The following is an 18855-nucleotide window of genomic DNA, read 5'->3' on the forward strand; positions in this document are numbered from 1 at the left end:
TAATTAAGTCTTCGGCCATTTTGAGCATCTGTTTTTTGGGCTTGGAGGCCTGTCCATGTGGCTGGTGAACTTGTTTCTTTGTCTTTAAAGGTGCTTTAGTCTTTCCTTTTGAAGCTGTAGTCGGTTTAATGTATAATTGTTTAGGTCTGAAAACACCCTCAGAAGCCGATGCCTGCTCAGCGGCTCTGGACCCATCTGAGGGAATAGTCTCCGAGGCTCCAATACATTGAGTTTCCAGCGGCCTGACCAACTCCACGTGGGAGTTGGTAGCAGCCTGCGACTCTAAAGTAGCGGGCGTCAGGGGCTGCGGAAGCGCCTCACTGAGAACCGGCAAACCGGCAACTGGCTTAGGAGAAGCTTCGTCGTCAGTTTTTGACCTCAGTTGCCTTTTTCTTTTTCTTTACGCTTTTTGTGAACTCCGGTAGTCGGATGGCTGTCCGACGACATTGTATAATTAAATCTGCGCCCAAAACAACTTAATGCAAAATCATACCGATGCTTAATAGTACGTTGGTTAAATCTAGCACAAAACCGACAACTTGAAACGTCGTGGTCAGGGCCTAGGCAAGGAATACAGTAAGAATGAAAGTCCTTATGAGGTATTTGCTTCCCACAAGAAATACAATTATTAACTTTTTCTGACATCGGTCTGGAGCAAGAAAAAAAGTTTCCCCAACGGTGTACTTAGCTTTTAATGAAGACTTTGTATTTGAAACTTGAACATGAAAATCTCAGGAGTCGGCCAACCGGCACTTGCGAACTGCTTCTGCTTCGGGCACCGCGCGGCAAGAAAGACTAAAGAAAATGGTGTTGGCTGCTTCTTTTATACCCCTGACGACCTGACGTCAGGGAAGGGGTGACAGCGGCCGACGCAGGACCCAAGACTTTGGAATTCGGGCCGACTGAGGGCAACCTGCCAGCAGGATTACCCAAATGTAATGACTGCAACAGTGAAACACGAAGAACATCTGTCAATAGCTATAAATAAAAATGGGTATTCCTTAATACAACAGATAAATGAAAACCATTACACGGACGAAGAAACGTTGGTCCACCTAGAAAAAGAAGCTACAGGGGAAGTGCAAAAATATAAAAACAAAACTCACAGACCTTTGAAAGGTATAAAAAAGAAATATGGACATGGAAAAGAAAGATAGATTGGAAATGGTGCAATATTGCTGCAAAGGAGAAAGCCAAACTAATCAATTCAAAAAGGCATCTTCAAAAATATTTGAAGAGAAACAGACAAAAGCACCCACATAAGGAAAATTTCACAAAACAAAACAAAAAAGATAGCAAAGGGGAATGTAGATAACAAGATTAGTACGGCCGAAGTTAAATAAATAGAAACGGAAGTGATGGAGGATCTGCAGGCAGTGTCACAACAGGAAGGACCAGTGAGCAGCAGGGCACACCTGAAGAAGGTACACCACAGTGTGATGTTTTGGAAACTGCTGTAGGAGACGTGCATGAAAGTACACGGAAAGGAGCAGGAGACGGTGGCAAACCTGACACAAGTGATGTTTCAGTACGATGGGCCGATGGGTCCAGATATGAAGGTGCAACAGGTAAAGCATCTGAAGAGGATATGGTACAGGATGATGTTTTGGAACATTTTTTGGTGACTTGAAAAAAATGGAGAGCAAAGAAGATGTTCTCAGTCCAGAAGAAAATGACCTAAGGAAAGATCTGCTCTACTTAACAGAAAATAACAGCTATATTAACAAGAAAGAAATATATTACAGAAACTAAAGAAAACCAAAATGTTACAAGACTGGTAAAACAGCTGAACACAGTCATCAAGGCTAGTAAGAGAAACTCAAGTGATGTAATAGAAAAAAATTAAATTAATAATTAATAAAGTGTTACCAAAAAAACAGAGTAACAAAGGAAGAAAGAGAACAGATCATCAAAATGTTTAGATAGATGTGGTAAAAGCAAAGCACAATATTAAAACAGACCAGGATCTATGATACGTTATTGCCAAAAATAAACTAAAAATGTCAGCATAATCAGAAAAAGTTAGAAGGTATGCAGATAAATATAAAGGGAAAGTGCAAAAGAAAATTCACTGAAAACCCAAAAAGATTTTATAGAGAACTGGGAAACCAAGTAAGAAATAGAAACACCACCAACAAAAGAAGAAACAGACATACTTTGGGGAAATATTTATGAAGATCCTGTTGAACATAAAGATAATAATAGACGAATGGACACAATTTAAAAGAAAGAGTGAGGGGTTCTAATGTAGAGGATTAGAAGTGGGATGAAGTAACAGCCAAAGAAATTGAAACAAAATTAAGAAAAGCTCCTAAATGGAAAACCCCAGGCCCACGTGCAGTACTTAACTTCTATATGAAAGCATTTACATCTTTACACAAAGACTTGGCCCCGAGTGAGAGCTACTTATATGCTCATTCTGAACGGACACCAACCTGGTTAAGGTGTAGTATCCTTTTTCCTGTTAAGAGTGAACCTGTAAGTCATCCAAAACACTACAGACCAATAGCTTGTCTACTGACAATATACAAAATATATATTGGAATCGATGCAGAACGTTTATAGTCATTTAGAAAAAAAATCAGTTACAATAGTAAAACAAAAAGGCAGTAAAAGAAAGCCACATGGAACAAAGAATCGTCCGTTGCTAAGCAAAGACATTGAGAGCTGTAAAAAGGGGAAGAATCTAAGAATAGCACAGATAGATTACAAAAAATAATTTGACAGCCTCCCACATTCATGGATAAAGGAGTGTTAACAAATGTATAAGATGACCAATTACACTGCAGTGACTACGAAACAGTGGCAAATCTCTTAGCAGCAGATTCATGAGAAGGGCAAATTATTATCCCATAAGAATTCAAAGGGAGGATATTCCAGTGCGATTCTTTGTCATTGCTGCTCTTTGTCTTAAGCTGTCCACTCAACAGATTAAGCTATGGTCATAGTTTTAACGCCCTAAAACCAACTTTCTCAAAAGACATCTCATCTACTTTTTGTGGTTAACTTAAAACTGTATAGTTCATAAATGAGCAGCTGAAAGCACACCTACAAACAGTTAAAACGTTCGCAGATAATACAAGAATGACATTTGGTCTTCATAAATGTGCAAAAGCAACAGTTAAAAACAAAGCTGCAGCACCAAGAAAATGTTAGCCTCAGACAGGAATGTGATGTAAAGGAACTTGAGCAAGAAGGGGTATATAAATATTTGGGAATAATGAAGCATCGGCAATAAAACATGAATAAATGAGAATAAAGCTTGGTAAAGAATACTTCAGAAGAGTAAGTCTAATACTGAAAACTACTTTGGCATCTAGGAATAAAGTCCAAGCTATAAATCGCTTTACTCTTTTCTGTTCTAACTTACAGTCTTGGGGTGACCGACGAACCTCAAAGTATTGTATGAACTGGATATAAAAACAAATGCTTCATGCTTATCGAGTGATATATAGAAATGAGAGTATGCCAAGATAATACATTCCTCCTTCAGATGGAGGTTTAGGCATCTTTGAAATTGACTATATGTATAAATCTGAAATCATGGGACTGGATACATATTTTCTGACCTCATCAGATCCAAATACAGTGAAAGTTTTGATATGTGAAAAGTCTAAGATGACATCTTTGCATACTTTAGCAAAAGCATTTCAGAATCAAGCAGGAATGACAATTAAACCAGAACATAAAAAAATCAGATACTGACTGAATGCGCTATAGGGTTGCCACCTTTCGTTGTTGTGAAAACTGGACTTAGGCCACGCCCCTCCACCTGATATAACCAGCCCAGTTTCTGCCCATTTTATGACATCACTGTCAAAGGGCCACCCAGTTTCACCCACTTTTGTGACATCAATATCACATCATATGCCAGGAACATCCTCTTTTTCAATTCGTAAAGCCTTTTTTCCTGCTGTTTTACTATGCTTTTTGTAGGAATAAAAAAAGGCAGAGTAAATTCACAGATTTAACAATCTTCGACAGTCTGTTACAGAATACCAGTTTGATTTCTGGATAGTCTAGGGAAAAAACGGACGGGTGGCCATGCTAATGTGCCAAAAACAAAAGAAAGAATATAATGTGAAGGATCAGATGAGAAGGAAAAAATACTGGAAAGTCCAGAAATATATTGGCAAGTATAAAGATCTTCAAGAACCTCAAGTTGACCAAGATTTGACACAAGAATGGTTAAAGAAATTGAACCGAAACCAGAAGATAAAAGGCTAATGATGGCAGTCCAGGATAGTGAACTACGAACACCAAGTCCATTGAAAACGTTGGCGAAACACAAGTGCAGGTTCTGCAAAACAGAACTGGAATCAGTCATACAACTTGTGAGATACACTCATGACAGAGGGCTTGCATATTGAAAGGCACATTAATCTTTCATTGGGGATTATATAAACACTACAATATAAAAGTAGGTGAGAAGCACTGGAAATGTGGACCACAAAGCATCATACAGAATGAAGAGGTTTATATCACATGGGACCACCCATTACCAACAGTTCATAAAAACAGATGCAAGAAAACCAGATATAGAGGTCTATGAAATAAGGCAAAAATAGCACTGATCACTGAAACTGCTCCACCCAATGATTATACTGTCTTAAGTACAGAGAGACACATCATCACAAAATACCTGGACCTGCGAGCAGAAATTAGGACAATTTGGTAGAAAGATACCCAGACACATCCAACAGTATTATGAGCAACAGGACTAATAAAGAATTTACAACTCTACTTAAATACGCTACCGGTACATGTAACCTCATATGAATTACAGACAGAGGACATTTTGAGAAAACTGCAGGTGCTGAGACGAGTACTCTTGGCTGACATCAAAGATGGAAACAATACCAATATGAATTCAAACTGTACTGACTTAGGAACGGTGCGCATTCCCATCATGGAATTAGAAACCAAAACACCGGGAGAAATTAAGCAAAGGATACAATGTGACATGGTACTTAACTAATATCATGAATTCAAACTGTACTGACTTAGGAACGGTGCGCATTCCCATCATGGAATTAGAAACCCAAAACACCGGGAGAAATTAAGCAAAGGATACAATGTGACATGGTACTTAACTAATATCATGAATTCAAACTGTACTGACTTAGGAACGGTGCGCATTCCCATCATGGAATTAGAAACCCAAAACACCGGGAGAAATTAAGCAAAGGATACAATGTGACATGGTACTTAACTAATATCATGAACTCAAACTGTACTGATTTAGGAACGGTGCGCATTCCCATCATGGAATTAGAAACCCAAACCACCGGGAGAAATTAAGCAAAGGATACAATGTGACATGGTACTTACACTGCATTCTCGCTTCTCTGAGAATGAGCATTCAGATTATGTGGTCCAGCTGATTGTTTCAGGCATTTACTGGGACTTCTCCTGGAGCTACGTTTCATCTTCATGAATTGCCTTGCAGCTTTTATATCCTCATCTTCACTGGATGGAGTGCTCAAACTGGTGTCTGATTTCTATGAATAAAAATAAAACTGGAGATAAATAATTCTGCTTTGAATGATGAAGTACAATATCAAAGGGAGATTTTTTTATTTTATTATTTTATTTTACATTTGTTGACTGGGCTAGTCCAGCTGGATACATATCCATTTTCAGCAGAGGCCCGGGGAGAAAAGCTCCTCGAGAGTACAGAACAGTATTTTACTTAACTCAAAAGTAAACTAAAAACAATTCAAAGTTTAACAGGTGGAAGTACCATATATAGTTAAGCTAATTTAGTACATGAAAGAATATATTGGAGTAAGTAGTTAAGAAAAATAAGGAAATGTGTACAGTTCAAAACACATTTGATGTAGTATCTTATGCTAAGTATATATATTAACAAAGTAGGGAGACAGAAAGTCATATTTTGATATAAAAGAGAGTCCAATCAATTGAACGGAAGATATACTTCTGGTTATCATTAGGCAGTTAGAATATACAGTCAGTAAGATTTAGTACCTTAGTAAGAAGAAGACATGAGAGGTTAGTCTGGGTTCAGATAGGTGCACAGCCAATGAGATTTGAGGTAGGTTTTAAGCCTGCTTTTAAATTGTGTTAGTGAAGGTAGTGAGGTTAGGTCACTGGGAAGAGAGTTCCAGTTTTTACCTACGGTATTAGAGAACAGAGAGTCCTCTGCCTTACTGTAGGTTTTGTGTATTTGTACTAGTATTTTACTAGATGAGCGCAGGGTCTTAAGGTTGCGGTATGGGGTGATAAGGTTGGTAAGAAGTGGTGTGTTGTTAGGCTGATACAGGATTTTATGGGCAAATGTTAATTGTTTAAATAGAAGTAGATGGCATAACTCTAGCCAGCCAAGATTGTGATAATTAATACAGTGATGGGTCCTAAATGGAGAGCCTGTTGCAAATCTCACTATATTGTTGTAGGAGATGGCCAGTTTGTTCATGTTGTTTTTTGAGAGGTTAGTATATATAGGGCAGGCATAGAGGAGGGTAGAGAGTAAGTGGGTCTGGCAATAGTAGATCTTGCTAGTGGGGTAAGAAAGGATTTGATTCTATATAGGGAGCCTAGTTTTTTGTTAACTGTTTTTATGGTGTTGTTAATGTGGTCTTCAAAGTTAAGGTTATTGTCAATCAGAACTCCTAGGAGTTTTGTGTTAGAGTCGGGGGATATGATAACACAAGGCTTGCAGATGTTCCTTTTTAACTTAAAATTCTGACCTCCTCTGCATATACCTTTTATCAGATGCTCCATTGGCAAACTTTCAGATCATTCTTTGTTGAGATAAAGCAGGTATATATTTACTGCTTTAGAGATCCAGCTTGCAATGGCTTGCGTGGATACTGGGTGGTCCAGTTTAGAGTCCATGAAAGAAAAATGCAGTTGATCAAATTTCTGAATGGCTATTTCTTTCTCCAAACATAATCCTAGCTGTCTCTGAATGTCCACATAATGCAGTATCTTTCCCTTCATATTCTGTGGGTTGGGAAAGAAAGTAGGTACAATTATGGCCTGATTTAGCTCATGGGAGGTTACTAGGCTAATGGCCCTGAGGCCCTTTCAAGCTTAGCCAAGTTTTTTTCTTTCTTTTAATGGTGCTATTAGTAGACCTGTCTCAACACCTGCTGCCACAGTCCAGAAGGGACGCAGATAAAACCCCAGAGATGAATTTGTGATTCTCCTTCCAATTATCCAGATTATGTTTGAAGAACGCCAGTGAAGGGTTCTGTTTTACTAAGATTTGAAGCTTATTCCAGAGTAGGGAAAGCTTTTGGTAGATGAACCTGCCTCTCCAGCAGATTCTGTTAGTCACCTCTCATGTTGAGGTCACTACAGTGAGTGCAGCGAGTACCATTTGTCTTGCTAATGTGTAGTGGTTGCCTTATAGGCTAGGCAGAGGTCACCCCTGAGCAGTCTGTAGGGCACAGAGTATAGTGACAGGGATTTTAAGTCTATCAGCATGGGACAGGTGTTGGACACCTTGAATTTTCAATTGTAAGGTATCTCTGAGGTCTCTTCAATTGTTGGAGGTGCCAAAGGGCGCAGAGTAGTCTACAACTGGTCTAATAAGGGAGTAGTACACAGAGGTTTATAACCTCTTTTTTTCTGGAGGCAATGCCCTTATTGATGAGATGGGCAACATAAAAGGCGTTCCTTTCCAATGTGGAAACATAATGCTCGAAAGACAGGTTGCTGTGTACTCAGGTCTCTTACCACAGATTAGGTACTTAAGATGTTATTGTTAATGTGGTACTTTGCCGGGGCATACCCCTTGCCAAAGGGGATGATGACAATGCACTTTTTGGCATTTAGTTTGAGCCCGTGACTTTGGCACCAATCATTGGTTTGCGTAAGGCCTTCCTAAAAGGGTGACAATGTCACTAGGGGATTCAATGATCGTGCTCAGCTTGCAGTCATCTGCAGACTTTGTTAGCCACACACCTTTAGTTTTGGTCTGTACTTCTGAAAAGTATATTCCAATCAATAGGGGCACCAGCACTGAAACCTGGGGTACTCCACTATTTAATGGTCTGGAGGTGGATGGAGATTCCCCTATTTTAACTGTGTGCTCTATTGGTGAGCTAGTTAACAACCACCTAACTATATACTGGTTTACAGTCAGCTGGGAAAGTTTATCAATGATGCCTGAGTATGTAATAGTGCTAAAGGCCTTCACTAGGTGTAAATAGGCAGTATGCATTGTTTTGCCCTCATCTAGGGCTTTGGTGACTGTCTCAAAGAAATCCACCAAGTTCAGCAGGCACAATCTCCCTTTGACAAAACAAAACTGGGATGGGTCTAGTGTTTAGATGTCGCCTATATCCTTATTGATGAGTTCCATGTGGTTCTCTCCATGGCCTTGCATACAATGCAGTTAGACTTATTGGTCTGTAATTCCTGGGGTCGGAGCCCCCTTTGTGAAGGGAGATGACAGTGGCTGTTTTCCAATCAGCAGGAACATATCCAGTGCTTAGACTGTGGTTAAAGAGAACACCCAGAGGTGCTGCTAGCACCAGTTTTAGACAGTTAAGGATGCAGCCAGGAATGCTGCCTGGTCCCATAGAGGCCATGTTTTCTGCCTTGGAAAGGACATCAAGGACATGTTCCTTACAGATTTCTGGATGAAGACTTATGGGAGCAATGTCTTGTGGTATACTGGGCAGTGATGGGGGGATAAGTTCTCACTGAATTTATCTGCCAGCAGGTTAGCAGTATCACCAAGTTCAGTGCATGTTGTGTCAATTACAAGTAGTTAAGTCCAAATCTGGGATTTACCCTTGAGGTTGCAGATGTAGCCAAAGAATGCTTTCTGGGTGCCCTTGGCTAGTGTGGTCAGTTTAGATATGCAATATGCTTTGGAATTTTTTTCACTAGGTGTCTAATTTACTTATTTAATCCAATAAGGGAGTCCTTTGAGCTTGGGGATGGTTTTCTGCTGCTCTTAGACAGCAGATTCTTTCTCCTGTTATACAACCTGTTTATGGTGGATCTCCACCAAACAGGCTTGTTCTTACATGAGGAACTTAATTTTATTCTATCCAGTACAGCTGAATCGATGCAACTAAGGTGGTGTATATACAAGGCGTTGGAATAAACCTTGGCATAGTTATCCTTGCCTTCAGTAGGGGGTAAATGCTATGAAACATGTTAATTTGTCTCATAAGAGTTTACAGTTAGCTTTGGAGAAATTCTTTAGCTTAGATTCAGCCAGGGGAGGGTCATGCACTACTGTTACTTCTAGTCTGACTGACTTGTGGTCGGTTCTCGCTAGAGATGCCTGTATACTTGGGGTGGTGCAATGCTCACTCATGTTCGGGAATACCACATCCAGAATGTTTCAACCCACTAGTAGGGGTGTTTACTAACTGGTCCAGGGCACTAGAGTTTATAATGTTCAAGAATGTCTGGGTGAGCAAGATGGTACAGTTGTAGTTAGACCAATCTATGGTTGGGTGGTTGAAGTCTCCCAAAATCAGGGTGCTTGGTGATATACTGAGGAACTCCAGAAGGTCCAGGTAAGCAATGCGAGTGTCCTGGTTCATAGAAAGGGTCCTATATCTTGCGATAATATGAAGAGCACTTCTACCTACAGAGAGTTGTACATGGATAAGTTTGAGGGACTCCTTTAGACAAACTAATCTGGAAAAATCTGGAAGAGTATAAATAGATATTCCTCCTCCTCCTTTGGATTTCCTGCTCTCGTCTGATGGTCTGAGCGAGTGGAACACATTGTAATCCAGTATAACTGGGGTGCTCCCCACAGTCTTGAACCAGCTTTCTGTGACTGCAAAGATGTCAGCATCCTCCAAGGTGGGGGCAGTTTCCAACGAGTGTAGTGTTACGGTAAGACCCCTAGTGTTTAGCAGCATGACCCTGATGTTGGATTTTTGAGGAAAATTTTACAATGGAAATTTTGTACTTGTGACATTGTCTAAAAAAGGCACTATGACAGAGACAAGAGCCTGTGCCAGAAGCTCAGAACCTAGGGGTGACAGGTGGAGGCCATCTCTGGCAAAGCATCGAGGTCTAGCAACCATGTCATCCCAGGCAGATAGAAACTTGATCCCTTAAAATGACACCAGAATTGAAGCCAATTGTTGAAGTCAATCATCGTTTGCTTGTATTGCAGCATCATCCTAGGTGATGGTAAAATGCTGCTCAAGGCTAGGGACATACCTGCCTGGGACACAATCCAAGAGCTTAACCACGTCTCCTTTTATGTAGTCCAGAGAGGTACGTCTCAAGTTGTTCACACCAACATGTACTATGACAGAGTTATAGCAGTATTTGCTGCTGAGAGATCTGTGTGCATGTGTGATGTCCAGATCCCAGCAGCAGACAGCTAACCGTGATCTACTCTTTATCCAACCTGGTGAGTGGCACATCAGTGCGTGTCATGATAGAGTCACCTATAACTAGTACATTTGGTTTTGTGTTGCACCTTAATGGCTTACCTGGTGAGACAGTGGCATGTGTGTTTTTATGTGTACTGCGTTTATCTGCATGTGAGCAGCTATATGTGGTGAGCTAGAGTTTGGGAGGTCTCTATGCTTTGGGTAGGTTTTTAGAGAGGACCTCCGCATATTTGGGGTTATGTGTTGGTTTCATGGTGGAGGCAGGTGGAAGTATGTGAGGGCAAACAACCTCCTTGAGGTCAAGTATACTGATTGGAGAGTGAGGGAGCATTGATTTTATGTTTTTACGTAGATGCAACTCTCGCATGTTGAGGATTGAGTACTGTAAAAGAAGTGGTTTTCATTGTACATGAAGCAATTGTTAGATTGCCTCAGGATGCCTAATTCTCTTCAGACAGGTCTGATGGGGTTCTTGTACTAGGGTAGTCCACTAGTATATGTGAGAATATGCTCATAGGCTGTACTGGTCTGTAGACCGAAAAGTTCCCACCAGAAAACAGACTATAGCTAACAGATGAAAAGATCTAGAGAGGATAGCTCAAAGGTGTGCTGATCTGTAGGGCTGAGAGAAAATTTAACATTCCTACACACCCGGCAAACAGGAATCTGATCTGGGCTTTTAAAATAAGTGAAAAAACCTTACTGGTGGGCCATATAACCAATCAAAAGTTTAGAACAGAACCCTAGACCGACGAGCTTCAATGGATGGGTTTCCAGTCACACACCTCCTGCTACAAGGGTGCAGATGGTCCTCTTCAGACAAAGTTTGCTGGAAATTAGTGCTCAATTCCAGTACAAACAGAACTAGCTGCAGTAGCACCTGTGGCTATTCTATGGTACACATTATAAGTGCCCAGAACATAGGAAGAAATGCGGTTGTTGAAAAAACACAAAAATTACAGTAAAAATGCAGAAATAATCAACAAAACCAGGCATAACAGTTGGCAATTGCAAAAATGAGAGATGGCTCATTTACTACTACTTTATTTATGTTACTTTGACATTTATTGACCGAGTTAGTATGACTGGGCAAGAACCCGCATTTCAGTAAAGACGCGGGGAGAAAAGCTCCAGTAATATTACAGAGCAACAACAATTACATGAACTGAGATAAGCAGAACTAAAACAGTTAATTACAATCTGTTTTTAAGAGAAGAAAAATATACAAAATACATTACAGAGAGGAACAAGTATGACATGAACGTGAGGCAAACATTTTAAACTGTTGGTGCTCAGTTAATATTTCACACTGAGGTTTAGTATCCCAGTACATATATTACAGTGAGGTTTAGTACCAAAGTACATATATTACAGTGAGGTTTAGTACCAAAGTACATATATTACACTGATGATTAGTATCCCAGTACATGTATTTCAGAGAGGTTTAGTAACCCAGTACATATATTACAGTGAGGTTTAGTACCAAAGTACATATATTACACTGATGATTATTATCCCAGTACATGTATTTCAGAGAGGTTTAGTATCACAGTAAATATACTATAGTGAGGTTTAGTACCAGAGTACATATACTACAGTGAGGTTTGGTACCCGAGTACATATATTACAGTGAGGTTTAATATGACAGTGCATATATTACAGTGAGGTTTAGTGTCCCAGTACACATATTGCAGTGAAGTTTAGTATCCCAGCACATATATTACAGTGAGGTTTAGTAACCCAGTACATATATTACAGTGAGGTTTAGTACCAAAGTACATATATTACACTGATGATTATTATCCCAGTACATGTATTTCAGAGAGGTTTAGTATACAAGTAAATATACTATGGTGAGGTTTAGTACCAGAGTACATATACTACAGTGAGGTTTGGTACCCGAGTACATATATTACAGTGAGGTTTAATATGACAGTGCATATATTACAGTGAGGTTTAGTGTCCCAGTACACATATTGCAGTGAAGTTTAGTATCCCAGCACATATATTACAGTGAGGTTTAGTAACCCAGTACATATATTACAGTGAGGTTTAGTACCAAAGTACATATATTACACTGATGATTAGTATCCCAGTACATGTATTTCAGAGAGGTTTAGTATCCCATGTACATCTGTTACAGTGAGGTATAGTGTCCCAGTACATATATTACAGAGAGGTTTAGTATCCCAGTAAATATACTATAGTGAGGTTTAGTACCAGAGTACATACACTACAGTGAGGTTTGGTACCCAAGTACATACATTACAGTGAGGTTTAGTATGACAGTGCATATATTACAGTGAGGTTTAGTATCCCAGTACACATATTGCAGTGAGGTTTAGTATCCTAGTACATGTATTACACTGAGTTTTAGTACCCCCAGTACATAAATTACAGTGAGGTTTCGTACCAGAGTACATATATTACAGTGAGGTTTAATATCCCAGTATATATATTACAGTGAGGTTTAGTATCCCAGTACATATATTACAGTGAGGTTTAGTATCCCAGTACATATATTACAGTGAAGTTTAGTACCCCAGTACGTATATTACAGTGAGGGTTAGTATCCCAGTAAATATATTACAGTGAGGTTTACTACCCCAGTGCATATACTGCAGTGAGGTTTAGCATCCCAGTACATATATTACAGTGACGTTTAGTATCCCAGTACATATATTACACTGAGGTTTAGCATCCCAGTACATAAATTACAGTGAGGTTTAGTATCCCAGTACACATATTGCAGCAAGGTTTAGTATCCCAGTACACATACTGCAGTGAGGTTTAGTATCCAAGTACATGTATTACACTGAGTTTAAGTATCCCAGTACATATATTAGAGTGAAGTTTAATATCCCAGTACATGTATTAGAGTGAGGTTTAGTATCCCAGTACATGTATTACACTGAGTTTTAGTACCCCAGTACATGTATTACACTGAGCTTTATTACCCCAGTACATAAATTACAGTGAGGTTTCGTACCAGAGTACATATATTACAGTGAGGTTTAATATCCCAGTATATATATATTACAGTGAGGTTTAATATCCCAGTACATATATTACAGTGAGGTTTAGTATCCCAGTACATATATTACAGTGAGGTTTAGTATCCCAGTACATATATTACAGTGAAGTTTAGTACCCCAGTACGTATATTACAGTGAGGGTTAGTATCCCAGTACATGTATTACACTGAGTTTTAGTACCCCAGTACATGTATTACACTGAGTTTTAGTACCCCAGTACATAAATTACAGTGAGGTTTCGTACCAGAGTATATATATTACAGTGAGGTTTAATATCCCAGTACATATATTATAGTGAAGTTTAGTATCCCAGTACATATATTACAGTGAGGTTTAGTATCCCAGTATATATATTACAGTGAAGTTTAGTACCCCAGTACGTATATTACAGTGAGGGTTGGCATCCCAGTACATATATTACAGAGAGGCTTTGTATCCCAGTACATGTATTACAGTGAGGTTTAGTATCCCAGTACATGTATTATAGCAAGGTTTAATATCCCAGTACATGTACTACATTGAGGTTTAGTATCCCAGCACATGTATTACAGTGATGTTTAGTATCCCAGTACATGTATTACACTGAGGTTTAGTATCCCAGTACATGTATTACACTGAGGTTTAGTATCCCAGCACATATATTACAGTGAGGTTTAGTACCCCAGTACATATATTACAGTCAGGTTTAGAATCCCAGTACATATATTACAGTGAGGTTTAGAATCCCAGTACATATATTACAGTGAGGTTTAGTACCCCAGTACATACTTAATGTGAGATTTAGTATCCCAGTACATGTATTACAGTGAGGTATAGTATCCCATATTCATGTATTACAGTGATGTTTAGTGTCCCAGTACATATATTACAGTGAGGTTTAGTATCCTAGTGCATATACTACAGTGAGGTTTAGTATCGGAGTACATATACTACACTGAGTTTTAACATTCAAGTGAGGTTTAATATCCCTGTACATGTATTACAGTGAGGTTTAGTATCATAGTCCACATATTACAGTGATGTTTAGTATCCCAGTAAATATATTACAGTGAGGTTTAGTACTCCAGTACATATATTACAGTGAGGTTTAGTATCCCAGTACATATATTACAGTGAGGTTTAGTATCCCAGTACATATATTACAGTGAGGTTTAGTACCGGAGTACATATATTACCGAGAGGCTTTGTATCCCAGTACATGTATTACAGAGAGGCTTTGTATCCCAGTACATGTATTACAGTGAAGTTTAGTATCCCAGTACATGTATTACAGTGAAGTTTAGTATCCCAGTACATGTATTACAGTGAGGTTTAGTATCCCAGCACATGTATTAAAGTGAGGTTTAGTATCCCAGTACATATATTACAGTGAGGTTTAGTATCCCAGTACATATATTACAGTAAGGTTTAGTACCAGAGTACATATATTACCGAGAGGCTTTGTATCCCAGTACATGTATTACAGAGAGGCTTTGTATCCCAGTACATGTATTACAGTGAAGTTTAGTATCCCAGTACATGTATTACAGTGAGGTTTAGTATCCCAGCACATGTATTACAGTGAGGTTTAGTATCCCAGTACATATATTACAGTGAGGTTTAGTATCCCAGTACACATATTGCAGTGAGGTTTAGGATCCCAGTACACATATTACAGTGAGGTTTAGTACCAGAGTACATATATTACAGTGAGGTTTAGTATCCCAGTACATGTATTACAGTGAATTTTAGTACCCCAGTACATGTATTAAAGTGAGGTTTAGTATCCCAGTACATATATTACAGTGAGGTTTAGTACGAGAGTACATATATTACAGTGAGGTTTAGTACGAGATTACATATATTACGGTGAGGTTTATTATCCCAGTATATGTATTACAGTGAGGTTTAGCATCCCAGTACATGTATTACACTGAGGTTTAGTACCCCAGTACATATATTACAGTGAGGTTTAGAATCCCATTACATGTATTACCGTGAGGTACAGTATCCCATATACAAACATTACAGTGATGTTTAGTGTCCTAGTACATACATTACAGTGATGTTTAGTATCCCAGTACATATACTACTGTGAGGTTTAGTACCAGAGTACATATACTACACTGAGTTTTAGTATCCCACTATATAAATTACAGTGAGGTTTAATATCCCAGTAAACATTACAGTGAGGTTTAGTATCCCAATACATGTCTTACAGTGAAGTTTAGTATCCCAGTACATGTCTTACAGTGAGGTTTAGTATTTCAGTACATGTATTAGAGTGAGGTTTAGTATCCCAGTACATGTATTACAGTGAGGTTTAATATCCCAGTACATGTATTACCCTGAGGTTTAGTATCGCAGTACATGTACTACAGTGAGGTTTAGTACCAGAGTGCATATATTACAGTGATGTTCAGTATCCCAGTACTTGTATTACAGTGAGGTTTAGTATCCCAGTACATATATTATAGTGAGATTTAGTATCCCAGTACATATATTACCCTGAGGTTTAGTATCGCAGTACATGTACTACAGTGAGGTTTAGTACAAGAGTGCATATATTACAGTGATGTTCAGTATCCCAGTGCTTGTACTACAGTGAGGTTTAGTATCCCAGTACATATATTATAGTGAGGTTTAGTATTTCAGTAAATGTATTACACTGAGGTTTAGTACCCCAGTACATGTATTACCGTGAGGTTTAGTATCCCAATACATATATTACCGTGAGGTTTAGTATCCCAGTACATTTATTACAGTGAGGTTTGTATCCCAGTACATATATTACAGTGAGGTTTGTATCCCAGCACATATATTACACTGAGGTTTAGTACCCCAGTACATATATTACACTGAGGTTTAGTATCCCAGTACATATATTACAGTAAGGTTTAGTATCCCATGTACATATATTACAGTGAGGTTTAGTGTCCCCAGTACATATATTACAGCGAGGTTTAGTATCCCGGTACATATACTACACTGAGGTTTATTACCAGAGTACATATACTACACTGAGTTTAGTATCCCAGTACATATATTACAGTGAGGTTTAATATCCCAATACATATATTACAGTGACGTTTAATATCCCAGTAAACATTACAGTGAGGTTTAGTATTCCAGTACATGTCTTACAGTGAGGTTTAGTACCCCAGTACATGTATTACAGTGAGGTTTAGTATCCCAGTACATGTATTACAGTGAGGTTTAATATCCCAGTACATGTATTACCCTGAGGTTTAGTATCGCAGTACATGTACTACAGTGAGGTTTAGTACCAGAGTGCATATATTACAGTGTTCAGTATCCCAGTACTTGTAATTACAGTGAGGTTTAGTATCCCAGTAAATATATTACAGTGAGGTTTATTACCTCAGTGCAAATACTGCAGTGAGGTTTAGTATTAATATGGCTCATTCTAACAACAGTTTTTGGTGTGAAACTGTGTTGAATGCCTTTGAGAGATCTAGAAAGATGGATGAGACATATTTATTTTGATTTCTTTGTTCGTTAACTGTGTTAGTAAAACTGAGGAGGGTGGTTGCAGTGCTGTGGTGGGGCGAAAACCAGGCTGTGTGTTTGATAGGAGGTTTTTGGTGATTAAAAGCTGGGAGTGAATACACTTTTCTAGTATTTTGGAGAGGGTGAAACAATGGCAATAGGCCTGTAATTAGTAAGCTCAGTAGAACTGCCACCTTTATGCAGTGGGGTGACATAGGAGACTTTCCAGATTACTGTGACATAGTTCTCGGAGACACAGTGGTTGATGAGGATAGAAATGGGGTAGGCTATGACTTTGGAGGCAGCTTTGAGGAATTCTGATGGGAGGTTGACAGCAGCTATGCTGGTGGGTTTGAGCTTGCAGAGTAATTTTTTTATGGTATGGGTTGGAATGAGGTTAAAAGAGGAGTTTACACCCTCATTGTTGGCTATGGGGATTGTAGTAGTAATGTTTTGGTTGTAGTTAATAAGTGACTGAATTGTGTTTATGAAAAAGGAATTGAACTGTGTAGCGAAGTTATCTTTTGATGGGGGTGTTGTAGGATTGGGGGTAGATGTACTACCAGGGTGCAGGAGTTTATTTATAGTGGGGGCTGCTGCTGTTTTTTTGCTGTGCAGTGATGTAGTAGGCTTTTTTACTGGCTTTTATCTGGGATATGACTTTATTCCTAAGTTATTTGAAAGGTAGAAGGTTGTCATTGCTTTTGTTAGTTAGCCAGTGTTCCCAAGCCTTGTCCCTTTCTTTTAGTAGGTCTTTGGTGCTGTTTGTAAGCCAGGGTGTGTGGTGACGTTTTATTCTAGCTATTCTGCAGTGGGCCAGGCTGTTTAAGATGCTGAGGAAGGTGGAGCTAAAGTGTTGAATGGCGTCATATAATGGTAGTGTTCTGAGGGGAAACTAGTGAATTTGTTGAAAAACGAGAAGGAAGTACCGCCAATAAAAAGCGTTTTATGTAGGAAAAACTAATAGGCACTTTAGGGATCGTATTAAAGAACATCTATTAGATATACACCATCAAAAAACCACTAACGCTTTAGCAAGACACATTATAGAAAACAATAATCATTCTTTTAAATTTTGTATTATTAATCAAATACAACAAGATCCACAAGGAAGAATTACAAAATACCATCTTGACATGGAAGAACTAAAATGGCAAATAGGATTAAATTCATATGTTAGTCCAGGATTAAATGAGTACTTTACAATTTTGCCTGTATTAAGAATAAACAATATAAATGCAGTATAAAATTATGAATATGTTACAATGTTTGTATTTATAACATGTTTCATGAGTAAATAGGATGTTTTTTTAACACTAATGAAATATGGTATAGCATAATAGATATCAGTGGTCAGTGTGGCATTTATGATCTATGAATTTATATTACAACATGCATAGATAGAAAATAGATGGTAAACAATATATATGGGTTACACTATATACATTGTATAATTAATAATTATTAATTGGTACATATTGAATATTCATTATAATTAATTTATAATATGTACATTAAAATATATACAGTGTATTGGATCAAAGTATGCAAGTTTTGTTTGTAACTTTAGAATTGATTATATTTAACTGTACGTGAGTGATAAGTTGGGTTATTGTAAGGGGGCATGTGAATGCAACAACAAACTGCAATATATTTATATATATATATTTTAAAAATATATATATATACATAAACAAATAGGTTTTGGATATACAAGAATTTTAAGAGATTATATATGTCACTCTTACTTTGTATTTTTTAATATATAGTTTTTAGATTAAGATGACATAAAATGTAAAAGTATGAATGTAATGAAAGTTTTTAAATAAGTAGTATTACCCCTTTAAATAAGTCATGTAAAAAAGGAGGGAATTTGTAATAATTAATCAATTAAGAACGAATAGAATGATATAAATATGCAATGTATGATTGTTTGATTGTATTCTGAAGAAGTTCGTAGATGAACGAAACCTAGGTCAATAAAG

The 18855-nt window shown here is 38.2% G+C and overlaps 1 protein-coding gene across 1 annotated transcript in view; it reads right to left on the bottom strand.

Annotated features, from left to right (window-relative positions):
- Positions 1–18855, bottom strand: part of C2CD3 (C2 domain containing 3 centriole elongation regulator) — a 2415762-nt gene that overhangs the window by 1775695 nt on the left and 621212 nt on the right. Inside the window, exon 12 of the mRNA XM_044072855.1 lies at positions 5332–5501. Coding sequence (XP_043928790.1) covers positions 5332–5501 — 170 coding nt within the window. The remainder of the gene's footprint in view (positions 1–5331; positions 5502–18855) is intronic.

The sequence above is a fragment of the Protopterus annectens genome, chromosome 5.part1, assembly GCF_019279795.1.
Source record: "Protopterus annectens isolate FY-2018-M chromosome 5.part1, PAN1.0, whole genome shotgun sequence".
In the NCBI taxonomy this organism is placed as follows: Eukaryota; Metazoa; Chordata; order Ceratodontiformes; family Protopteridae; genus Protopterus; species Protopterus annectens.